Below are 27,127 nucleotides of genomic sequence, written 5' to 3' on the forward strand. Positions count from 1 at the left end.
TCTTGCATACACACCCCTCTTTCACAGGCTCCTTTCTCTCTCTGGCAGCACACCCTTACACAGGCTCCCTTTCTCACACACACACATGCACTCTCATTCCCTTATACAGTTTCCCTGTCTCTATCTCTCTCACACACACAGAGAAGCACCCTCATATACACACCCTTCCAATCTCTCAATGGCTCACAGGCTCTCGTGACCTCTCCTTCTTCCTTCTGCAGGCATATGGGCTCTGCCCTCAGCTCTCCCCAGCCTCTCTCTTCCGTCTTCGGATATTTCCAGGCTCTTCTTTCTCTTCTGCTGCGGATGGGATAGGCTCCACCCACAGCCCTGTTAGCACAAATCTTTGGCTGCGAGCGAGATGGGCTCCACTAGCAGCCCGTTGAGTCTCTGCTCCTCTCGGCCACCAGTGGGATGGACTCCACTCGCAACCCACTGAGTACCTGCTCCACTTGTGATCTGTTGAGTCTCTTCTCCTCTTGGCCAAAAGTTGGATGGGCTCTGCGTGCAGCCCTACACGACTGCTCTTTGCCTCCTCCTAATGATTGGTGCCCTAGTGACCGCCTAGTGGATGCACAGGCCCTGTATGTACCCTATATGTACAGACATTTTTAGGATAAGATAGAGAGGATTTGGAATTCATGGGTTGCAGCCTATGGTTTTATCGAACATACATAACAGTAATATAGTAATGACAGCAGAAAAAGACAAAATGGTCCATCCAGTCTGCCCAGCAAGTTTCTCATTTGTATAATAAATTCAGAAGGGGTATTGTGTTGAGTTTAATTGTCTTTAGTTTTCTTGTGGAGTCTTGACTATTTTAAAACTATAATTTATGTTAATTGTTGTGTAACCTGCCTGTTGCAGGTGGGAAATAAAATGCAATGCATAAAATAAATATTCTACCTAGTGAGGAATATGTCCTAGGGTTGAATCCCATTCCTTAAGTTTAACAAATGAAGCTCTATCCTCTGATTTTGCAATATTTTTTGCATCTAAGTTTGACCCTCTTCTGTTCAGTAATAACGCTAAACCTCCATTAGTTCAGTACTCCTGTGAATGACCTCACATGTCCTCCAAAAGGATATGGATAGAGGGGGCGGTTCAGAGAAAGGATACTAAAATGTTGCACGGTGTGCATAAAAGTTATAAGGTATGAAACTTAAGGACCTTAATAGGAGGAGAGAAAAGTCAGGGGCAATATGATAGACATTCAAATACCTCAAAGGTATAAAGCAGGCACAAGATGCACTCTTTTTTTCGGAGAAAAGAATGCTCTAGAACACGGGGGTCACAGTATGGGATTCTAGGAGTAACAGAAATTATTTCTTTACTGAAAGGGTGGAAGATGCATGGAATGGACTCCCAATGGAGGCGGTACAGATAAAAATGGTAGCAAGATTTTAAGAAAGCACAAAGGATCCCTAGTGGTGAAAAAGTGAGGGCAGAGCCTCATTAGTTTTTGCAGATGTTTAGATTAGTAACAAAGTTTGTAGATGTTTAGATTAGTGATAAGATATGGAGATGACTGGGTATCAGATTAAGCATGGGATCTTGTATGGTCACGTATCCAGAACTAATGAGAAAGCAAACAGACTGACTTGGATAAGCTTTTAAGGCTAGTAAGGTAGCTAAGATTTTCCTTGCAGTGTGGACATGGCCAGACTGGATGGGCCATTTGGTCTTTTTATGCCATCATCTACTATGTTAGAGTTCACAAGGTAAATTTGTTTCCCTTTTCTGGATCCCGTTTGAGACTTTATACTTTATTTTGCTCTAGGTCTGTAAAATAATAACTGTTTAAATGATTAAACTGTAAGTAAAATCTTACTATTTGAACCTTTAAATGTCGATATCTGCCAGTGCTGGCAAGGAACCAGATCAGGTTGGCCCATGGCTGACTTCCAAGTTCTCTTTTATTAACATGCTAAATGGTTCCTCACGTTGGGGCCGGCTGGGCCACTATTGGCCAGCCCAAGGAATGCATGGATACATTTGTTGGGGAGGACTCCTCCACAGGTTGTTAATCATTTAAATTTCAATAGTTTACATGTTAACTTTTTAAATATTTTCATCCTTATTTTGCATTTGCAGTAAATTATTTCCAAGGGCCTTTATCAAAATGCAAGAAGTTTGTTCTGAAAGATAAGAAAAACAATATTCTGTCTCCAGGCTAATTTATAGTGCTTATCAATGCTCCCAGGGTTAGAGGACCCTGAAACATGGCTCCCCACCCCCCTGTAAAAACTCCCTGGTGTCCTGCAGAAACAAAAGATCGTGCCTTGCCTTCCCCACCCCCAATCTGGCAGATAAAGAATAAAAGCAGCCCCATCCCTTAAAAGATCTCCAAGCTCTCATGTTTGTAGTTCCTCTCCCTGCCAGCTTACCCCATGTTTGGGTTTCTTTTTTTGGGGGGGGACGGGACGGGACGGGACAAAAGCAATCCCACCTCACTCCTGCCCTGTTGGTACCACCTTTTAAAATGATGCTGGATGACCTGCGGCTCCCCTATGCTCCACTCAAAACAACTAACACACGCTGGCTGGAATATGTTAATCTTGACTCTGCTAATGATATGGATAACAATAAGGTTTGTTGGGAGAACTGAAGTGTTCTCCTTAGCTCATGAGGATGAAAAAGTTATGACAAAAACAAGGTGGCCAAATGATTAATTAAGGCATTTAAAAACAAGCTACAATATCTTAAATTTTATCTTGAATTCTTCTGGCAGCCAATGCAAGTCATGTAAAGTCAGACTCACATGGCTACTCGTCTTAGCCACCACCCACCAAAAGCTCAGCAGCTGTGTTTGCACCAGTTGCAAGCAGTTCCTCAGTATAGTTTTTACACTATACTGAGGAATACTCTGATACAGGGAATGACAGTAGTCTGTGTGATTGGTAATGATAGCATTCGCTACAATGTCTAAATCTGGCCTCTCTAGAAAATGGCACAGTTTCCACATCTGGTGCAGACACGTGAAAAAGAATCTCACCATTATGGAAATCTGATTCTCCAACAAGAACATATAATCAAACTGAACTCCTAAACTAGGGACTGAGTGTTTAGATTGTAAAATGAATGCTGATAGAGATAGTAGAGTTAACAAAGCTCTCCCTTGTCTGCTTAATCAAAGGAGTTTGGATTTTGCTGGATTAAGTTTTAATTTAAATTTAAACAGCCAACTTGCCACTTCCGCAAAACACTGGGCAAGTTTAGAAATTGTTATTGCCTGATCTGCCTCCACCTTGACACAAAGTTGGATGTCATATGCCTTGATGATACTAATGCTAGGCCCTATATAAAAGTTAAAGAGAGTTGGTGACAGTACTGAGCCCTGTGGTACATCATAGCTGCGCTTCCTCAGGGAAAAACATTTGCTAGCCTATAAATTGAGCTGTCAGTCAAAAATGACTAGAATAATCTATGGACAGTACCCCTGTCCCAGTGTTTTCCAACCCTCTCCTGGATGCATACTTATCCAATCTGATTTTCAGGACTGCCACAATAAATATGCATAAGATTGGCGGGCCAAGGTATGCAAATCTCTCTCATGCATATTCATTATGAATATCCTGAAAACCCAACTAGTTGGGTGTGCCTCCAAAAGAAGGTTGGGAAACACTGCCTTATACCAGTGTTTCCCATCCTTTTTTTTAGGTTGCAGTACCCCTGGCACTTGGTTCAGTTTGTTATGACACACTATCACCTTCCCCCAACCCCCTCAATGCAAAATCACTTTCTCCTCTTCCCACCAAATGAGTTAATTTCCCTTCCCCCTGGTATCGGCATTTTTCTTTGTCTCCCCTCCCTTGAATTCCACTCCCTGGCATCGCCACCTCCCCTTAGCTTGTATTCCACGGCCCCAGCATCACCATCTTCCCTTCCCTATTCCCCTGACATCACCTTTCTTTCCACCCTCATGATCACCTCCAGCTAGCAAGAGGGATAAAGTGAGCAACACTTATCTGCTTCATGCCATCTCCTCTGCTGGCTTCCTTCTGAAATCAAAACTGTGCAGGACCATCCAGACCATGGGGCCCCATCTGGTTCTGACTCCAGAAGAAAGCCATCAGAGAAGCATCAGGTAAGACATTCTGTTCTCTGATGGTTCCTGCTGGTGTGAGGGTTGGAAGATTAAGACGGTCACTAGTACTGGTGACAGATCTGCTCCCATCTTCTCTCTAGCCCCCACAGCATGCTAGAGCCATAGCCAGGCAATTTGGCACCTATGGCCAAGTGAAAATCTGCGCCCTCACTCATTACACAACATATGACATCATGAGTTGGGAGACTCTGTTAAATGTTTGTACAGCAATGCTCATGGCCAGAACAAGGCTATTAGGCACTCTAGGAAAACTTTACAGCCTTGTACCCTTCACCCCATCACACCCTCCTCACACACAACATTATGCATTTGTAATACAGATTTTACATGAAAAAGAACATTCAAAGCACAGTCTTCTGAGGTAAAAATATCACTTATAATATGTATATTATTATTACAGGCACTGCTGTGGTGCAAACCAGAAAACACTGAATAAAGCAAGAGACACTTGGAACCTATATGATATTAGGCCTACTGTAATGCATCTTGGGCATGGGCATGACCCTCAGAGAGCCATTCAAACAGCAACAACCCTACCTATGAAAGTTAATACTATAAATATTACACCAGGCCTAAAATAGTAATAAACCCCTATTAGGAAAACAGAACAATCCAAGCTGCTATAGATCCAACATAGAAACTATACCCTAATAGAATAACTCACTTCAGTCACACATGCAAAACACAGATAGACCCTCAAATACAGAATAAAGAGACCATACAGTATAAATAGAAATGTACAGCCAAAAACTGAACAGGAAACTGCAACAAGCCAAATTCTGTATGCACTGTTACAATGTAAAAAACAAACATTACCATTCCTCATAAAACAAAATTAGTAAAACCATACCAATAAAAAAATAATTCAAAACAATAAATAGAATAACATTCAATAATTAAAAACTCATATAAAAATCTTCCAAACATCAATAAAATATTTCAAAACAGAGATTTTACATCAAATAACACCCAGCAATTAAAATAAGGATTTTAAAAAATTCCCCATTATCCATACCTTTGAACTTTTGATTTCCAGATGCCCTGAAATTGTCATGGATTATTAGGCAGAGAGTAACTGTGGTAGTTGTACACACAAACGCTCCCTCTCATACACACACGTTCTCTCTCACTCTCCCACACATGCACCCATGCTCTCTCTCACTCTCCCACATACATGCTCTCACTTTCCCACATACAAGCACACATGCTCTCACTCTCCCACACATACGCATACATGCTCTCTCTCCCACATACATGCTCACATGCTCTCTCACTGTCCCTCACACATGCTCTGTTTTCCCTCACCCAAGCACACATGCTCTCACTCTCCCCACACACAAGCACACATGCTCTCTCTCACACAAACATGCTGTTTTCCCACACACAAGCACACATGCTCTCACTCTCCCCACACACAAGCACACTTGCTCTCTCACCTTCCCACATACAAGCACACATGCTCTCTCACCTTCCCACATACAAGCACACATGCTCTCTCTCACACATATGCATACATGCTCTCTCACACTTTCTCCTTGATGTAGCAGGCAGCAGCAGTCTTTTTCTTCAGCCCTCGTGGCCAAGGGAATGACTTCCGGCCACAGGGCCGAGCCAGCTCTAGCACTGGACTACTTCCAGCAAAGCAGGCTGCGCACCTCTTCCTTTCGGCAGCATGGCCCTACCGAAATTGACGACATGGTAAGCATGGCCTTATTAAGTGGAAAAGCAGCGCAGCCCCACCAGAACCAGCAGTGTTGTCAGCGAGGCCTTGCTGACCAAGCTGTCGATTTTGACGAAGCCGTACTGTCTTTTCTCTTGTTAAGGACCCACCGTTCGCACTACTCTCATTGGAACATGGCAGCGCTGTGGCGCCTTTTGGTAGTGGTGCCTATGGCCGAGCCATATTGGCCATAGGCAAGCTACGGCTCTACAGCACACTAGTGCATGTGTACATATTTGTGGTATAGGGTCCGAAAAATCATATGATAGTATGATCTTTAGCAGGAGCTTCTCCAGTTCATTAGCCATGCCTATTCAAATCTCATTTAAAGAGCTTCTCTTAGGTTGTGACCAGGTGTTTTCAGCCAGCACAGGTAAAAGCATATACCATTCACAGGAGTACTGAACGTGACTCAAGGGAGGTGTGGAATTACAACAGAACAGAAGAAGGTCAATCTTAGATGCAAAAAATACTGCAAAATCAGAGGATAGATCCTTATTTGTTAAACATAAGGAATGGGACTCAGGGCTAGATAAGTTCCTCAGCAGTTGGAATATTTATTATGTATTTACTTATATTTTATTTCCCACATGGCCAGTGAAGCTCCAGGCAGGTTACAAAACAATCAACATAAATTATAATTTTAAAATAGACAAGAACCCACACGAAAAATAAGCACAAACTCAACAAAGTCAACACAATAACCTTCCTGAATTGAATATACAAATGATTGATAAAATCTTAAGCTGCAACCCACGCATTCCAAATCCTCGCTATCCTATCCTAAAAACGTCTGCATACACAATAAATTATATAAATACTGAATGAAACAGCCATGCCTTACTTACACTGTTTTCCAACACCAACATAATTTTCCAATAGTCTTAATTCTTTTGGCATAGCATTCCGAAAAGCTGGGTCTAAAATACAAAAAGCTTTCTTCCTTATCTCGGCAAGCCTAACAGAGTCAGAAGAAAATCATAAGCAACATTTCCTGAACTGAATGAAGCATTCTTTTAGGGACTTACACTTCTACACATTACCTCAAATACACACCCCTCATCTTAACAGACTTAAAAATCAATGATTGTTTACCAGGCTGGCTGCCTGCTAACTCGAATTGCTTAATGATGTAGACTTTCTTAGCTAAAAAAATCTCCAACCTGTAATTAGCTGTATGTATCTTATAAGGGCACATATTTTCCTCGGTCTGCTGCTTCAGGAGATACAGTCCCTCATGAAACCAGGGGTACATTTTGCCTGGTCTCCAGGTGAAAGGTTTCCTGGGGGCTAATATAGCAATAGCAAAACAGAGCTCGTTATTCCAGGATTGGACAAGCAATGTAGATGGTTTAGCAGTTTGAAGAGTTTTTAGAAATTTAAGTATTTCCATTTTACCTACAGCAAGACCTACCCTATTTCTAGTTGAATACTGTACTATTTGCTATTTGTATTCACCCATAACCAATTTGCTATAGTGTATTCACCCATAACCAATTTCCATGAAAACAAAAATGACACACTATGCTGCATAGTCTAAAACTGACTAATTCCAATCCCCCTAATTTTTTGCTCCTCACTAATTCCAATTCCCTTAATTATTTGCTCCTCATTAGCTTTGCCTATTTTGCTTTCCATATAAATTTTATAATTATAGATTTTAATGACAAGTATACTTGAAATCCAGCATGGTATCATTTGTAATCTACAGATTTATACACAGCACACTGACCAAACAGCAATGACAGGAATTCATGCTACATGTCTAATTGCTTTTCTATTTGCTCTATTCCCTGCTAAATATTCATATCCCTTGCATCCAGAATCCCAAATATTTTAATCTTTCTGCCACCCATTTAAAAGAAAAGTCTCCTTGCCAGTTCTTTTTCAAAGCAGATTTCAAGGGCATGGCCTATGGAAATATATTGTTAACCCTGTAAATGTTTCAAATGACATTTTTCACAATACTGCAGCCACAGATTGTCCTACATTACCCACAAATATGATAGCACTGTCAGCAAACATACAGTTTAAACTAATCTTCCAATTTTCATTCCTTGAAAGGCAATTAAAATCCTTAATTTTCTGGCCAAAGGTTCTAGAATTAAAATAAATAAAAGCAGTGAAAATGCCTTGTGCCGCCTCAAAGTTTTCTGAAACTTGTCCATTTATTATAAGGATAATTTTCAAAAGTCATTTACCTGGGTAAATACCGATCTACCTGGTAAAAGGGCTGGCTGAAAATTGCCCATCCGTAACCCGGGTTCCATAATACGCACAGTTTTGGGGGTTTTTTTAATTGTCTTTTTTCAAGCATTTTACATACATTCAAGAATAATCTTGTACAGTAAAAGAGGTATTACAAAGCAACAAACATTTAAGCAACCATTTCTTTCACAATCTCTTAATGTATTATATACCTCTTAGTCTTAAGAAAATAGAGGGAGGAACAAGAAAAAATAAAGTGAAAATACCTAAGCAAATTATAAGAGGAATACCTGAGGGATATAGCCACATTTTTTTATTTGAACCGAATACTATAACTCTGATTAAGTGTGCGAGTCTACAAAGGTACAAAGCTGAGATGGTTCAAAAAATATATAACTAACATTTTGAAATTTCAAGAAACATTTATAGGGATAACGTAGCAAAAAATGCTCCCCCTTAGTGACCTCGTTACACATAACTAAAACTTTTTTCGGTGTAATTGAGTATTTCTAGTGAGATCTGGATATATCCATATCTTTTGGCCATAAAACAAAGATAAATGGTTAAGGAAATAGCACTTCAATACATTGTATAAGTTGTATAATTTGTATAAGTTACCAATTTGTTACCAATTTGAATAAGTTGTTATCTTGTAAACCGGAGAGAAGGCAACCCGCTATACTTCGGTATATAAAAGCCTCGAAATAAATAAATAAATAAATAAATAAATAAATAAATAATTTCTATCAGATTGAAAAGCAAAATTCACTAAGAGGGAACTTCGTTTTTTTTACTTCAGAAGACTGAGATAATTCCAAGATAGTTGAAATATCCAATGATTGATCTTGAATTTGAACATCATCTTCTCTGTCTTCAGCAGCAGATGGCAAATAGTAAGCCTTTACTATTATCGCCAAAGCCTCTTTAGGAATCTTCAATATTTGAATGATATAATTTTTAAAGAGCTCAATCGGTGAAATCATCCGTATAATTGGAAAGTTTAGAATTCTTAAGTTCAGGCTTCTAGACAAATTTTCCAAGTTCTCCAATTTTTTTTCATGAACTTGTTCTGATTGAAGCAAAGTGTTTTGAACTTTTTCTACCACCGATATCTGTGATTCAAAAGATTCCAAATCAGACGCAATTTTAGTTATGGAAACTGCATTTATTCATGTTTCATTATTTGTATCCAAAAAGGCTTTCGTTAGAGAAGTTATAGAGGCCTCTAAAATAACAGGGCGTCCCAAACCGACTCCAAAGTGATCTCTGCTGATTTTTTAAAAGGAGGATTAATCGATGGAGAAATAACTTCCACCAATTTACTCGAACCCCCTAAATACTCTCCAGTTTCAACCTCTGAGGGGTGAGGGCTTAAAGTTGGATAGGCAGCACCCATTCAATGATTACAGGTAAAGTTTCTCTCCCTTCTTGTACATCCCGCTCAAAATTCACTTCCCCCCAAATTACCTCATTGGGGGGGGTTGAAGAGCCTTCAGGTGTCATCAGGAGGGCATGAGAAGGAGGCAATGGTGTGCTCGGTGCTCCAGGGGTTAATGAGATGGCCTCTGCCAGCGGAGACGGCATTTGCTCCTCACCCTTCTCTGCAGCGGCTTGTGCTCCCAACACTTCATTTGGCGTTCCTGCAAAGAAGGTTTCAATCCGTGGTTGGTTATCATCCAGCGAGGGAGTTAGCTATACTCTCCCTCAACTTAGCCTTTTGCTTCGTATGAGGCATAAAAAAATCCCAGGAAAACAATAAGGAAAATGGAAAGCGAGATGTCTTGCAGGAACTCTCAGAGGGCGGCCATCTTGTCCCCCCCCAAATGTGCAGTTTTACTCAGGTTAAAGGGAGGCATTCCTGGGGGGGGTACGGCATGATTTTGGTGGGATTGAAAAATAGTGCATGCACAATGCATTTTCAAATCTACATATGCTGTTTCCCAGCCAAATTCTACCCGCACAAAAAGAGTTGTAAATCTGAGCGTCAGTTTACCCATGCACTTTGCATCTGTGCGGACTGTTCTAAAAATTGCCTCCCAAGAAACTGGCTTGTGAGGGAATGTATATAATAGTTAGATCCAATCCTCTTTGCCACCTTTTAGCCAGCCTTGGTGAATACTACAGATTTTATGCCAGTTCTAAGAACATAAGAAATTGCCATACTGGGTCAGACCAAGAGTCCATCAAGCCCAGCATCCTGTTTCCAACAGTGGCCAAACCAGGCTACAAGAACCTGGCAAGTACCCAAACACTAAGAAGATCCCAAGCTACTGATGCCAGTAGTAGCAGAGGCCATTCCTTAACTCAACTTGATTAATAGCAATTAATTGACTTCTCCTCCAAGAATTTATCCAAACCTTTTTTAAACCCAGCTACACTAACTGCACTAATCACATCCTCTGACAACAAATTCCAGAGCTTAATTGTGCGTTGAGTGAAAAATAATTTTCTCTGATTAGTTTTAAATGTGCTACTTGCTAACTTCATGGAGTGCCCCCTAATCCTATTATTCGAAAGTGCAAATAACCGATTTACATCTACCTGTTCTAGACCTCTCATGATTTTAAAGACCTCTATCATATTCCCCCTCAGATGTCACTTCTCCAACAGCCCCAACCTCTTTAGCCTTTCCTCATAGGGGAGCTGTTCCATCCCCTTTATCATTTGGGTCACCCTTCTCCGTACCTTCTCCAGTGCAACTATATATTTTTTGAGATGCAGTGACCAGACCTGTACATAGTACTGAAGGTGCAGACTCACCATGCAGCGATACAGAGGCATTATGACATTTTCCATTCCCTTCCTAATAATTCTTAACATTCTGTTTGCTTTTTTGACTGCTGCAGCACACTGAGCTGACAATTACAATGTATTATCCACTATGATGCCTAGATATTTTTCCTGGGTGGTAGCTCCTAATATGGAACCTAACATCAAATAACTTCAGCATGGGTTACCTTTCCCTATATGCAACACCCTGCACTTGTCCACATTTGATTTCATTTGCCATTTGGATGCCCAATCTTCCAGTCTCGCAAGGTCCTCCTGCAATTTATCACAATCTGCTTGTGATTTAACTACTCTGAATAAAAATCATCTGCAAATTTGATAACCTCTCACTCTTCATATTTCTTTTCAGATCATTTATAAAAATATTGAAAAGCACTGGTCCAAGTACAGATCCCTGAGGCACTCCACTGTTTACCCTTTTCCACTGAGAAAATTGACCATTTAATCCTACTCTCTGTTTCTTGTCTTTTAACCAGTTTGTAATCCATGAAAGGACATTGCCTTCAATCCCATGACTTTTTAGTTTTCTTAGAAGCCTCTCATGAGGGACTTTGTCAAATGCCTTCTGAAAATCCAAATACACTACATCGATTGGTTCACCTTTATCCACGTTTATTAACCCCTTCAAAAAATGAAGCAGATTTGTGAAGCAAAACTTCCCCCTTGAGTAAATCCATGTTGACTGTTCCATTAAACCATGTATTTCTATATGCTCTGTGATTTTGATCTTTAGAATAGTTTCCACTGTTTTTCTTGGCACTGAAGTCAGGCTCACTAGTCTAAAGTTTCCCGGATCACCCCTGGAACCCTTTTTAAATACTGGGGTTACATTGGCCACCCTCCAGTCTTCAGATACAATTGATGATTTTAATGATATATTACAAATTTTAACCAATATATCTGAAATTTCATTTTTTAGTTCCTTCAGAACCCTGGGGTGCAAACCATCTGGTCCAGGTGATTTGCTACTCTTTAGTTTGTCAATCTGGTCTACTACATCTTCCAAGTCCACAGTGATTTGGATCAGTTCATCTGACTCATCACCCTTCAAAACCATCTCTAGAACTGGTATCTCCCCAACATCCTTATTAGTAAATAGAGAAGCAAAAAATTAATTTAGTTTTTATGTAATGGCCTTATCTTCCCTAAGAGCCCCTTTAACCCCTCGATCATCTAACGGTCCAACTGACTCCCTCACAGGTTTCTTGCTTCTGATATATTTTCAAAAGTTTTTATTATGAGTTTTTGCCTCTATGGCCATCTTCATTTCAAATTGTATCTTCTCCTGTCTTATCAATGTTTTACACTTAACTTGACAATGCTTATGCTTTTTCCTATTTTTTTCAGATGGATCCTTCTTCCAATTTTTGAAGGATGTTTTACCTCACCTTTTAACCATGTCGGTAATCGTTTTGCCTTCTTTCCACCTTTCTTAATGCATGGAATACATCTGGACTGTGCATCTAAGATTGTATTTGTAAACAATGTCTATGCCTGTTCAACACTTTTAACCTTTGCAGCTGCACCTGTCAGTTTTTTTCTAGCTATTTTCCTCATTTTATCAAAGTTACCCTTTTGAAAATTTATTGGTAGAGCTGTAGATTTACTTTATTGTCCCCCTTCAAGTTATTAGTTCAGATTTGATCGTGTTATGATCACTATTGCCAAGTGGCCCTACCACCATTACATCTCTCACCAAATCCTGCATTCCACTAAGAATTAAATCTAAAATAGCTCCCTCTCTTGTTGGTTCCTGAACCAATTACTCCATGAAGCAATCATTTATTCCATCCAGGAACTTTATGTCTCTAGCATGTCCTGATGTTACATTTACCCAGTCAATATTGGCGTAATTGAAATCTCCCATTATTATTGCACTGCCAAATTGGTTAGCTTCCCTGATTTCTCTTAGCATTTCATCATCTCTCTGACCATTTTGTCCTTTTTCCTCTAAAATCCACATGGGATCAATCTGTAAAATTTGTATCAATTTGACTCTCTGCAATTTAAGAATGGCTCTGTTCCAACAAACTGTCACTGAACCTCAATAAAGTCGAGATTCCTATTATTTCTAGGTTTCCAGTAACTTCTTTATCTTCTCATGTTATACTTAATAACTGCCAGTTACTAATTTCCAACACAGTATATGCAATCTCAGCATCACAATTAATTCTTCTCTTTCCAGGCAGCCATATATTGCCTCACTTTCAACCTCACTCATTTAAATTACATCTCCTCAAACATCTCAAAACTCTACTTGAGTCCTCTGATTTTCACACAGTTTTACAATCATTTCTGTTCTCTAACTTGGATTATTTTAACTTCCTTTTCACAGGACTTCCTGCTGTGACCCCTTCAGATACTTCAAAATGTTGCAACTCGTCTTCTGTCAAATACACCAGATTCGTGAACACATTACTGGCTTCCAATCTCCTACCAAATTCATTATAAACTTGCAACTATCATTCACACTATGTTAAACAATTTAACATCTCTTGGATTTACTCCACGTTGAAGTTCTACCTCCCTCTCATTCTCTGCGTTCCTCTGGTCAAGAACTCTTAGACATACTTTTGGCAAGACTCTCTCATCTTGATGAAACCAGGGAATGAGCCTTTTCTACCGCTGCTTCCACCCTCTGGAACTCTCTTCCTCTAGACTTGACACCTCAAAGATCCAAAGGCCTTCAAAAAATCCCTCAAGACTCACCTTTTTAAGTTGGAATTCAACATCACATAGCCAATTTTGTTTTTACGATTTATGTTTGTATGTGATTGAAAACAGTGTTATGCTTTTATTGTACCTCGCCCTGAACTACGGAAGCATGAGAACAAGTTTGCTTACCGTAAATGGTGTTTTCCGTAGATAGCAGATGAATTAGCTGACCCTCCCGCCTCCCTGGACAGTTACCTGTATTGCATCGCGTCTTGCTTGGACATGGACTGAGGAGACTCGGGGCAGCGCGGGAAGATGCACACAGGCACACCTCACTGACAAAGCTCAGTGATTTTTGAGAGCTCTGCCACCTAGAGGCACGGAGGACATATCCCAGACAGCATGGCTAATTCATGCTGCTTATCTTCATGCAGCGCCAGTGAGCCTTTGGCGCCGTGCACCTGCGTCATGCAGCAAAGGATTGCAACAAAGGGGCCTGCTCCTTAGGGTGCCCCTTTGCGCTTCCCCTTCAGCTACCTCCTTCCCTCCCTCTTCCCATATTCACTGCCCCCCACCTACACTCTCTCGGCCATCATTCCTCCATCCCCCGTTCCACTTTTACGCCACACAGTCCTATTTAATCCATCCCTCACCCGCCCAGCAACTCACAATGCACTCTGCCCCTTCATACCCCATCCCCCCTCTGCACTCTCAACACACACACCGCTATAAAAATACTATCTACCTCTTGCGCGTGTGATCTTACTAAACCACCTACCCTTAGCCTCTGCTCCCACCAGCTCCATTGTTTCACTGCTTACCCCCCATCTCTCTCTTCCTAGACTCCCTCCACACTTCACAATTCACCACACTCACCCCCACAGCAGTCAACATGCTGACACACTGTTACGGGCCGTGCCCTGGTCCCTCCACCTACCTCGGGGCCGGCCTGGCCCGCACGAACTCCTCTTCGGCCATCTAGGCCCGACCAGGCTCCTGTCATGGCTCTCCCCTCGCGAGGGAGACGCCGCCGACCCGACGCACTTGGCCCCGCCCCCTAGGAGTAGGGGCTTGAACTTTAAAGGGGCCAGCGCGGGAAAAGGGAAAAGATGCCCTCGGATGACATCAAATGCTGCAGGGTATATTAAGACCCTGCAACTTGGCCTAAACCTCGCCTTGCAACGAGGTTCACTCTTAGTAGTGTCTCTAGTTGCGTTTCCTGGTTCCTGATTGTCTTCGGCTTCTGACTCCTGACCCTGCTTCATCCCTCGACTCCGGCTTCAGCTTCCATCTCTGGTTTTGTCTTCACCTTCTGACTTCTGGCTCCTGGCCTTGCTTCATCCATCAACTTCGGCTTCAGCTTCCGTTTCTAGTTTCTCTTCGGCTTCTGACTTCTGGCTCCTGACCTTGGTTCGTCCCTGGACTCCGGCTTCAACCCTCTTCTCTTCTTCAGGGACCCTGCATTTCTCTCGCCTGGAGGTTTTCACCTAAGTCCCAGCAGCTCGGATCCTCACGGTCTCCTCCCGGGGGGACCGCGGGCTTCCGAGGGTGAAGTCTCTCCTGATCCTTGGCCACAGACCTAAGTCCAAGAGGCCCGGATCCCTACGGGCTCCTCCTGGGGGGATATTGGGCTTCCAATGGTGAAGCCTTCTCAGGAATACCTCTCCTCCGCCGCCTCCTGGCTGCAACCTCCACTGTGGGCAGCCCGCAGTGCAACACCATCTGTCTCAGCCGGCCCAAGGGTCCACCGTCCTAACACATACCCCATCCCTATCCTCAAATACCATTCCCATAACCTTAGGAAGCCTCTATCTAATAAACCTACTCCACCTCCCAGAGCCCTACTTTCTATCATGCTCTCCCCTTTCACACAGTTTCTTGGCCTTACTGCCTTCACTCTCTTACTCTGCAACTCACAATCTATTTCTAAAAAAATGCTCATTCTCAATGATACCCTACTAGACTCTAACCCTGACATATGCGCCTTAACAGAAACATGGCTCAAGGACACAGACACCGTCCTCCTGAACCAACTACCCCTGCACAGCTACGATATCTTTTCTCTACCGCGACCAAAAAGAACAGGAGGAGGTTTCCTACTAGTGGCTAAAAAAGAGCTCAAATTTGCTGCACACCCTGCGAATACAATACCCAAACTTGAAATTGGCCTTTTCAAGTCAACACACTTACAAAGCTGCTTAATATACGCTCCTCTTGGCCTCCTTGAGAACAACCCCTCACCTCTGACTGAATTTATAACACAAACATAGATCTGGATAGCCATTATCCTCGGGGACTTCAACCTCCACGTAGACGCCACCCCCCGCACATCCACATGCGACACCTTCCTCTCCTCACTCAAAGCTATGGATTTTAACCAAATTATTACCAATCCCACCCACAAAGCTGGCCAAACCCTTGATTTAATATTCATAAACTCCCACATCCAATCCAGCAAAGCCCCCTCCTGCACCCCTATACCCTGGTCTGACCATGTTCTTCTAGCAACCTCCCTCTCGATAATCAGCAATCACCCTGATCTCCACACTAACAGAAAAACTATTCGAAAACTATACAAAAAGCATATTAACACAATATTACAAGACTGATTCTTCAAGCTACAAATCCTAAAGAGAATCAAACCTCTACTATACACACATGACTTCCGAACGGTCCTCCAAGCACTGTTATTCTCCAAATTAGACTATTGTAACGCCCTCCTGCTTGGCCTTCCAACAACCACTCTCAGACCGCTGCAGCTACTCCAAAATGCAGCAGCAAGACTACTCACAAACAGCAGAAGATCGGACCACATCTCACCTAGCCTCAAAAACCTACATTGGTTACCCATTCAATTCAGAATACATTATAAAGTCCTCACCTTCATCCACAAAGCTCTCTACACTGACAAGTTTAACTGGATGAACACATCCTTCTACTTCTGCAGCCCAAAAAGGAACCTCCGCTCCAACAACACTGGTCTCATCCCAATCCCCTCTCCAAAAATAATCCACCTGACCACATAAGAGAACACGCTCTGTCTGTGGCCGGACCCTCTCTCTGGAATAACTTACCATTACATCTAAGGCTAGAAACAACAATGCAAACCTTCAAAACAGAACTTAAAACATGGCTTTTCCAAAAAGCTTTCACAACCACCACCTAATACCCCTGCAGATGCTACCATGCAAAAAGACACTAGATAAGGACATATAAGTTACATCTCAATATTCACGTTATTATATGACAAGACACTCAACAAGACGTATTGTCGTAAATGACCCATACAACATCCTTTCCAAAGACTCTACGTAGGAAGTACTGCCGTCACTGTTTCAGGTTTAATCTGCTAGTGAGAATTAAATAAAGTGTAAAGTTACAATGTTAAATAAAAGTTAATTATAATGTTAAATAAGAATTATTTACAATGTTAAATAAGACTATATTGATGTTATAATGTAAAACAGGAAGCCCCTACTTCTTGAATACAGTTACAATGTAAACCGATGTAATATTCCAAATTGAACAACGGTATATAAAAACTAATAAATAAATAGATATTCAATTCAGAAAACCATGCAGTAGAGACGACTTTATCACCACCCTTTCCAACGCCCTGGAAAAACTCAGCATCACGGATACCGAAGCGGCAATCTCATCTTGGAATGAGATCACCTCTAACATTGCCAATTCTCTATGCCCCCTAATTACAAAAATTCTAAATATGTCCAGCAACACAAAAACCCTGGTACACTACCGAACTCAAGAAACTTAAACATGCCTTGAGTTACCTGGAAAAGAAATGGCACCAAGACTCCACCCCATCCCTTTTGGCTAACTACAAGTCTGCCCTACACAAATACCGTACCTCTATCCTTAAAACTAAAAAAGACTTTTACACCATTTGCACTAAGAAAAAATGCTGGGGCGCCATTGATACCAAATGTCCTGTAATAATTAATTATTTACCCTTGAAGAAGGACTGGCAGAATGCAGCAGCAGTCCAAAACACGGCTCTGTGTCGGGTTACCAGCACTTTGAAAATAAGCAAGATTGCTATGATTGAGCACTGAAAGATAAGTGCAGAATCTCTGATATTACGGAGACTTAGTTGTCAATAATTTGAATTTTAATTGCAACAGAAAAAAATGCTTTAAAAAAATCTCTCGCATGATAAAATGACAATTGTATTATTCAGATTGTGGAACTGATATGACCTATGATTACACATAAGGCCGAGTCTAATAACGCGAAAGCTCATACGATGAAGCCTATTATGACGGTCATTATTATTTGAACATGTTGATGCATGTGTGCAGCGTCGACAATCGGGAATATAAGTTGATTAGTACTGGTTTATTTAGTATAGCATGCTATATGGTTATACAGAGTGTAAAGTTATGACTTGTGAGCATGACAGATAGCATTGAGTATCCGAGTGTAAATGGGTGTTGATGGAGCCGGGTATATTAACCTATTCCGTCTTTGAAGGCTTGTCTGCAACTCCATGTCTTCAGTTCTTTTTTGAATGTTTTGCTGTCGCTTTGTAGTCTTAAGTGATCAGGGAGTGCGTTCCATAGGCGGGGCCCCGCAACGGAGATGGCTCTGTTTCGTACTGTAGTAAGTTTGGCGGTTGACATTGTTGGGATGTCGAGTTTTAGTTTGTAGATCTAGTGTAGTGTTGCGGGACATGCATCTGAATTATGTTATTTAGGGCTGTGCTCTCCCAGTTGTGGACTGCGCTGTGTATTAAGGTCAGAGTTTTATATTCGATTCTTCTGATCACCGGTAGCCAGTGCAAGCTTTTTAGAATTGGGGTGATGTGGTCTGATCTTTTGTGTCCTGTTAGTATTCTGGCTGCCGCGTTCTGTAGTAGTTGGAGTGGGCGGGTTGTGGATTTGGGTAATCCTGTCATAAGTGAGTTGCCGTAGTTAAGGCTGGTGAGGATAAGAGATTGCAGGATGGTTCTGAATTCAGATTGGTATAGTAAGGGTTTTAGGTGCTTGAGTATTGCAAGCTTGCGGAAGCCTTCTCTGATTTTCATGGATATGTGTTTTTTGAGGTTCAGCTCTGGGTCTAACCAGATACCGAGGTCTTTCATGTTGTCACTTAGCTTTATTTGTGAGTTGTCTCTTTGTATTGTGTATTTCGTGTTGTATGTCGTCGGCGTATATAAAGAATATTATGCCGAGGCTAGTGAGAAGTTGGCAGAGGGGGTTTAGATATATGTTGAATAATGTTGCTGACAAAGCTGATCTTGAAACATTGTTATTTTTACTGCTGTTGTTTTTATATATTGATATACCTGTTTCATTTTAACTCCCTTGTTCTCCATGCCCTAGTTTTATGTAACTTTGTTTCCTTCTGTTAACTTTGTTCGATGTAACCGGCATGATGTTCCTACGAATGTCGGTAGAGAAAAATCTTAAATAAATAAATCTACGGGAAAATAAATATTTTAAATAAAATACAAATAATTTCATTTTTTTTAACCAATTTTCCTCTACTCCCAACACCAACTTGTAAAATGCCTTTTCTGCATCAAGGCTTTTCATGTTTTACTTTTTGTTCATTGCAGAGCATTACTATCAGCCTCCTAACTTTTTTACTTCATGCCTGCCTTTGACAAATCCCATTTCATCAGATGCCACTGAATCTGGAATCGCTGCATTCAACCATTTCGCTAGTATGGAAGCCAAGATCTTAATATTTGGACTGATCAGTGATATTGGGCAACAAGGCATGACAGAGCTTAAATCTTTTCCAATTTTTAGGAGAAGTACAATCCGTGCTTGATTTAACTCCAGGGAAAAAAATCCTTGCTTTACACAGGATTGTACAATTCCTCAAGTGCTTATACAATGGTGCATTAAGTAGTTATTTGTTCTCAATTTATTCTCTGGTAATTTTAGATTCTTAAATAACATGTTATGGCTTTCAACATCTTCATCTCGGTTATCATATAGTTCACTATAATATTCAGTAACATTTTATTTCAGATGTGCAAAATGCATCCTATCTTGGCTATTTTTGATATCTATGATATGTGTTTTCTGTTTTGCACTCTTTACCAGCCTTACTAGTATTTTGCTAGCCTTATTCCCATACCTATAGAACTTTAGTCTATAAATGTGTGCTGACTCAAGCTACTTTCTGAAGCAATACATGATTTAATGCAGCTTTTGCACTTTCCACAAACTGTGATCTGTTCTGTAGTCATCTGAGCCACATGCTTGTGTTTCCCTGTTAATTAAATTTGTTAACTTCAAAATGTCCACATTTCTGCATTTTCATTTTTGGCACGTAAGCTATATTTCCTCTAATTATTGACTTCCCTGCTTCCCATAATATATTATAATAATATTTGCAATTCCAGACTGTCATTCCAATTTTAGCTCAAGGCAGTTTACAACTTTTTGTCAGGTAATGTAAATCCCTACTCCAAGGAGTTTCCAATCTAAGTGGGTATCTGAGCCAACAGGATATAAAGAGACTCACCTAAACTATGTCAGTGGGAGAAATGGGATTTGAACCCTAGTTTCCCTGGAATGCTTTTTCCCGTCAATAGCAGGCTGAATTAGCCATGCTGCCTGTGAGTCCCCAGCTTAGGGTTGTGTTCCACCACTTACACAAAATGAAGTATGGGATGGCCACCCCTGTCAGATGTAGATGATCCTTGTGTGCACAACCCACCAGTGAAGTGGACAGTCTCACTAGCTTATTGAAGAAGCCAATATTGCCAAACCCAGCGCTGTGTCTGAAAAGGTCTGCTGGTCTAGACAGTAGTGTGAAATGAAAGTATGCAGAGATGACCACGTGGCTATCTTACAAATGTCCAGCAATGGTACCATATGAAGATTTGCAATAGAAGCAGCAACTGCTCACACTTGGTGCGCTTTGACTTTGTGGGAAGTGCTGCTGACCACTTCGAATAACAAAAGTGAATGCATTGGAATATCCAGTTTGACAAAGTTCTCATTGCCACTGGTAGGCCAGGGACGCTCAGATTGAAAGACACATAGAGGTAGATCTTTAAACAATACGCGATCGCGTACTTTTGTTGGCGCACCAGGCGCAAACAAAAGTACGCTGGATTTTATAAGATATGCGCATAGCCGTGCATATCTTATAAAATCCTGGATCGGCGCACGCAAGGCTGCCGATTTTGGGCAGCCTGCGCGCGCCGAGACGCGCAGCCTGCCTCCGTTCCCTCCGAGGCCGCTCCGAAATCGGAGCGGCCTCGGAGGGAACTTTCTTTTCGCCTGCCCTCCCCTTCCCCTCCCTTCCCCTGCCTAACCCACCCCCCCGGCCCTATCTAAACCCCCCCCTTACCTTTATTTCGTGATTTACGCCTGCTAGAAGCAGACGTAAATCTACGCGCGCCAACGGACTACTGGCACGCCGTCATCCGACCCGGGGGCTGGTCCGGAGGCCTCGACCACGCCCCCCCCCCCCGAAACGCCGCGTCATTAGTCCCCGCCCCCGACACGCCCCTTTTAAAAAAAACCAGGACTTACGCGAGTCCTGGGGCTCTGCGCGCGCCAGCGACCTATGCAAAATAGGCGCGCCGGCGCCGGAGGGCCCTGCTCGCGTAAATCCGGCTGGATTTACGCGAGCAGGGGGTTTAAAATCCGCCCCAAAGAGTTGAGAAGCCCTCGTCTGAATGTGTCCTCCATTTGTAGTAAGCCAAAGCTCTTTTTCTGTCTAGGATGTGAAGGAGACGTTCTCTGTCATTGCTATGTGGCTTTGAGAAGAATGTTGGCAACGTGATGGTTTCATTCAGGTGGAAAACCGAGATCACTTTGGGTAAGAAGGATGGGTGAGTACACAAGGTTACCTTGTGAAAAAACTGCAAATATGGAGGGTAGTGAAATAGGGCCTGAAGTTCGCTGACCCATCTTGCCGAAGTCACTACGACCAGGAACACCACTTTCCAGGTCAGATATTTCATGTGGCTACAGTCCATTGGTTTAAAAGGCAGAAGCATGAGCTGTTCCAAAACCAAGTTAAGAGACCGGAGGTTTGGCCACAAGTGGTCTCAATCTCAAGATTCCTTTCATGAAGCAAGAAATCAAGGGATGGTTCAAAACCGGAAGACCACTGCATGGGTGATGATATGCCACAAAAGTGCTCACGTGAACCCTGATGGAGCCTGTCGCCAACTCTGATTGATAGAGCATGTGCAGGTACTCAAGTAAGGATGCCGGCAAGCAGGAGAATGGGTTTATCCCCTTATCTTGACATCAGGTTGTGTAACAGTGCCATTTTCCCCTATAGTTCTTCCTGGTAGAAGACGTCAGTGACGATATTAGAATGTCTTTGACCGCTGACGATACCTGTAGGTAGTTCAATATTCTCCTCTTAATCTCCATGCGGTGAGATAAAGCAAAGAGTGCATGGGGTGCAGCAATGTCCCCCCTTCTTAATTCAGTAGATCCAATGAGATAGGAGGAGTGATGCATAGCCGAACTAGATAGGCGCACCAGGGTTGTCTCGGCCACACCGGAGCAATGAGTATCAGGTCCATGATGTTTGTGATGCGTTTCTCTATGGTTCGAGAGATGAGCGGTATTGAAGGGTAAGCATATAGGAGCCCCTTCATTCAAGGGATGAGGAATGTATTCTGCATGAAGCGCTCCCAGCTCGGATAAACCGAGCAGAATGCTCAAACTTTCCTGTGGTGTACAGTTGTGAAGAAGTCCATGCAAAGGAGACCCCCACTTCTGGAAGAGATCATTTACCACCCTTTGGTTTAGAGCCCATTTGTGTGGGTGGAACACCCTACTGAGTCGGTCGGCTTCAGTATTTGCAATACCCGGGAGATAGGTCACTTGCAGGGAGATGGAGGGCGCCTCTGCCCATTGGAGGATCTGAATCGCTTTCTTGCATAGGGTCCAGGGACCGGATCCTCCTTCTTTGTTTATATAAAACATTGCCACTTGGTTGTCTATGTGAACTATGATGGTTTTTCCCCGAACGTGGTCAAAGAACATGAGAAGGGCATTCTAAATTGCTCTCTGCTCCAGCAGGTTTTTTCTGGCAAGTGCTCTCTGATAGAGATCATAGGCCCTGCGATTTTAGATGGCCCAAGTTGTAGAAGCGTCCGTGGTCAGAACCAATTGGTGCGCCGGGCTCTGGAACAGGGCTCCCACTGTGAGGGTTGGTTGAGACAGCCACCATGCTATATCCTTTCGCATGGCCCTGGTCACTAACACGGATTTGGTTAAGGGTTGAATGAATTGAGTCCACTGGGCCTTCAAACCCCACTGCAGGCGGAGCATATGGAGCCGGATGTGCGGCACTATGTATATTGCCGCCATGTGTCCCAGCAGGGCTAAAATCTGGTGGCTGAGTGATGCGCACAGTTCCGTAGCTGCACAGCCAGCGTGCGAAGGGTCTGAGCTCTGTCCTCTTACAGGAAAGCTTTCCCTGCGACTGTGTCTATCTTGGCCCTAATGAAATGAAGAATCTACATCGGCTGGAGGTTGGACTTCTTGTAGTTTATTACAAAGCCAAGCGCCTCTAAGCAATTTATTGTGTCCATTAAGGGAGTTTGAAGGGTAGTTGCTTCTGAGGCTACCAGAAGCCAATCATCCAGATAAGGAACAGTTGAATCCCTTTAACATCTGAGGTTGGCCACCACTACCGCTAACACTTGGTGAAGACTCTCGGGGTGGACAATGGTCCAAAAAGGAGCACCTTGTACTGGTAGTGGGGTCCATTGACCTGGAAACACAGGAAGCGCCAGGAGGAATGGTGCATTGGAATGTGGGAGTAAGCATCCTTGAGATCTATCAAGCACATCCAATTGTTGGGTTGTAGGAAAAGCAGAATGAATTTTAGGGATGTCATCTTGAACTTCTCCCTTAGAATAAACTTGTTGAGGGCCCTTAAATCCAAGATTGGGTGGAGACCTCCTTGATTTCTTGGGAATGAGGAAGTATTGGGAATAGAAACCCATGTTGCACCTGTGCGCAGGTACCACTTGGACTGCATGGTGCTGCAATAGTGAGCCCACTTCTTCCTGCAAAAGTGACGCTAGAGTGCGGACCTGCAGAGAAGGTGTGAGGCATAGGAAAGTTGGAGTTCTCTTGAAATTCAATTGGTAACCTTCACGAACAATGCTCGAAACCCAACAGTCAGATGTGATTGCTACCAAAGAGTCGAAAAAATTTGCTATCCAGCCTCCCACATATAGTGATAGTTGCGGTCTGGATATACTCAAAAATTCTGTGGGGGTTTCTGGCCGGCATTCAATGGCTGCCTCTGCTGCTGGCCCCTGGATCTACTCCTAGGCTGCAATGATTGTGCTTGCTCCCTGGGTTGTGGAAAGGTTGGTGCACGATAACATGCATACGGCCTAAAAGGGCAACTCTGATAACTGAGTTTCCAGAAGCTGGGGTAATATCTCCTGGTAGCGGATGGTTGCTCAGGCGAGGAAGCCAGGGACAGGATTGCCACATTCTGCTCCTTCAGCTGTGAGGCTGTCTCCCGCAGCTTATACCCAAAGAGGTTATTGTCCCTACAAGGAAGATTGGCCAATTTCTCATGGACGTCTTCATGGATGGCACTGGCCCTCAATCAGGCCATTCTGCGGGCCACTATAGCTGCTGCCAATGCGCTGACCGATGTTTCAAAGGCCTTGGTTTATCATGTGAAGGAGGTGACGCAATCCTTCCTCTATGTCTACCACGGACTGGGGCAGCACAGTATATGATGGGCCCTCTTTGAAGCGGGGCTTGTTGGACTGCAGACACTCATAGAGGTACTGAATGATATAGAACTGATGCTGCTGGATTTTCGTGTTCAACGTGGCTGCCTGGAAGGCCTTCCTCCCGAACTCATCCAGGGAGCAATTATCCTTCTCCAGTAGAACGTTAGAATAGAGTCTAGATTTCTTCGCTTTTTCATGGCCAACTCCACCACAATGGAGGCATGCGACAGCTGCACTGTACCGAAGTAGGGAGATTTTCTCATCCGGAACTTAAGGTCAGATTTTCTCGATGTCGCCAGTTCTGAGAAGGGGGACTCCCAGGCCTTTTCCATGACCGCATCCAGGACAGCATGAGAGGGCAGTGCGGTTGGTTTGGACAGAACCTTAAAGATATTTAAGATGTTGAGGACCTCTGCTCTAGAGTTTGGCACCTTTTTGGTCCCAACATTGAAAAGCACCCACACCTTCTTGATGAACTTGGAATAGGAGAGGTCTTCTGGTGCAAAGATGGCTCTGGAGGTTCCTCAGGCAGGTCGGATGGTATCCCCGTAGATGACCCTGGAGAAGTGTGGGGGAGGGGAGATTGCCCGATTCCAATACCGGCTGATGGGAGAACTGTGGACAGGAAGGGGATTCACTCCCCAGGAACAACTCTTCCGATAAGGGGTTTGGAGTCAGACGCCCTCATTTGCTCGACTCCAGGAATGTAAAGAAGTTGCTCAGAATCACTGATATCTGGGACATCGCCTGGGAAGGCAGCCCCCCTTCTGCGGGGGTACGCTGTTCCCTCAGGGCAGTGGAGGAAATATCATCCTATCCTCTGCCCAGGCAGACTTGAATCTCTTGGATGAAGGAGGCACTGGAGCCAAGAGGATGCTGGAGTCAGCTCCCTTGCTGCAGTTTGTGGCAGACTTAACCTTGCTGGAGTGTGTGGCAGGCTTAACCTTGCTGGATGGTCTGTGTCTCTTCAACAGGGGCTCCTGAAGCTGGGGATAATAAGAGAGTAGGTCTACATCCAAAAACCCAATTTCCTCCAATGAGAAGATGACCTGAGGGTCCTGCTGCAGCTTCTGTTTCGTTGAGGGCCTTTTCCAGGAAGGTTTGTGCTGGTCAGACTCCCCTTGTGGATTTGGGATCGATGAGTGCCTTGTCGGCATTAGGTGCATCATGGACAGGTGCATGGTGTGGTGGACTTGCATCAACGGTCATTTCGAGGGTATCTGCGTCGATGGGAGTGGGCCGGAGAAGCACGCTTCAGAGCGTCTTGGCTCTTCGACTCATCGTTGCACCATGCGCTGGGATGGGAAGTTTTCATCTCACTTGCCGCATCTTTTTTGTGTGGAGCATTGTCTTCGCGCCATTTTGACGCATGCATTGATGCTGCCATTCCAGTGATGCGGCCGCCTGCTGACACTGACTCCAGGACTCGGTTGGTCGGTGCATCCCCCAACGCCTGGTCTTTCTGTGGGTCGTAAGGGGAGGGGAGCACTGGGGAGACTTGACCCATTCGGCTCTGGCCCAGTTGCTGACCTTGGGGCCCCAGAGAAGAAGACTTCCTTTGCTTCTCCGGGCGGCTCCTTCTTCAGTCTCCAGGGACAAGTGGGATGTGTAGCGATCTGACGCTGGGGTATAGGAGTTGGCATCCTCGCCCTCAGGCGTGTGATCTTCTGGCACACTGCCTTTGGGCTCTGGGTGACATGCGACCACAATCCTGGCGGCTGGACTGGTTGTGCTTGGGCCCCAGGCAAATATAATAATAGTTATGTCCATCGGTAATGGACATAACCTTTCTGCACTGGCAGTATTTGAAGCCAGGTGGTTTGGGTGCCATGATAACACTGAAAAGTGCTGTTTCTTCCGAGGAGAAAAGAGTAAAAACTCTGCGTGCGACTGGCAGCGCGGAAGAAAAGGACTGAGGAGAAGATGGCAATCGCACAGGAAGACGCGTGCAGCCACACACAGCAAGAGCTCTGTGACCTCCGATAAAAGCTCCACCTCGAGGCCATTGGAGGACGTCCCAGTCAGCATGGTTAATTCAGCCTGCTATCAATGGGAAAAAGAATCTTAACTGTCAACTTGAAACATTTGGAACTGTTATTTATGCCAAAAGAGATGTTACGATGTACTGATTGAAAGGGTGTCCAAAAACTTGTGCACATGCCATATTCACATTTTTATTATTTTCATTCCATTAAAATCAGCAAATAAATAGTAATTTTGCATTAAAATCTGCAGAAAAATGTCATGTTTAACTTTGATCAAGTGAAAATCTTGGAGAGGTGGGGATATGGATCGACTTATTTAAAAGAGAATTCAGATGAGTTGATAAATCCTCCTCTGATAAATCTCCTCTGGCATAGTCCCAGACACACTCAAGCATGCAGTGGTCAAACCCCTGCTCAAAAAACCATCGTTAGACCCCAATGACCCTTCCAATTTCCATCCTATCTCAAACCTCCCATTTATTTCTAAAATTTTGGAAAAGGTAGTCAAATCCCAGCTCATGGACTACCTCAAAAACAACAATATCCTTCACCCCTCACAATTCGGTTTTCACAAGCACTTCAACACTGAAACCCTTTTGCTCACCCTCTCTGATCACCTCATCAGAGGCATGGACCAAGGTCACTGCTACATTCTTGCCCTTCTTGACATTTCCTCTGCATTTTTTATACAATAAGCCACAACTACCTCCTCTCCCGCCTATCTGACATAGGTATCTCAGGTTCAGCTCTCCTATGGTTTAAATCCTACCTGTCTAATAGACAATTCTCAGTCAAAATAGGCAACGCTGAATCCACTCATTACGCCCTCTCCCAAGGAGTTCCTCACTCTCATCCACCCTATTCAATATTTACCTCACACCTCTCTGCCAGCTCCTATCTGACCTTGGCCTCAAATTCTACCTATATGCCGATGACGTCCAGATCAT

General features: G+C 43.3%; 1 protein-coding gene across 20 annotated transcripts in view; it reads right to left on the reverse strand.

Moving 5' to 3' along the window:
- MARCH8 (membrane associated ring-CH-type finger 8) overlaps positions 1-27,127 on the reverse strand; it is a 376,426-nt gene that overhangs the window by 72,225 nt on the left and 277,074 nt on the right. For 2 of the 20 annotated variants that reach the window (XM_029609212.1, XM_029609220.1), the window contains exon 2: positions 9,504-9,676. The exons of 15 other annotated variants lie outside the window; for them this stretch is intronic. In XM_029609212.1, the coding sequence (XP_029465072.1) occupies positions 9,504-9,620 (117 nt within the window). In that variant the 5' untranslated portion in view covers positions 9,621-9,676. Of the gene's footprint in view, positions 1-5,123; positions 5,307-6,676; positions 6,827-9,503; positions 9,677-27,127 lie in introns of those variants that run through there. 3 more of the 20 variants (XM_029609218.1, XM_029609222.1, XM_029609217.1) reach the window with 3 other exon arrangements.

This window comes from Rhinatrema bivittatum, chromosome 7, assembly GCF_901001135.1.
Source record: "Rhinatrema bivittatum chromosome 7, aRhiBiv1.1, whole genome shotgun sequence".
NCBI lineage: Eukaryota > Metazoa > Chordata > Amphibia > Gymnophiona > Rhinatrematidae > Rhinatrema > Rhinatrema bivittatum.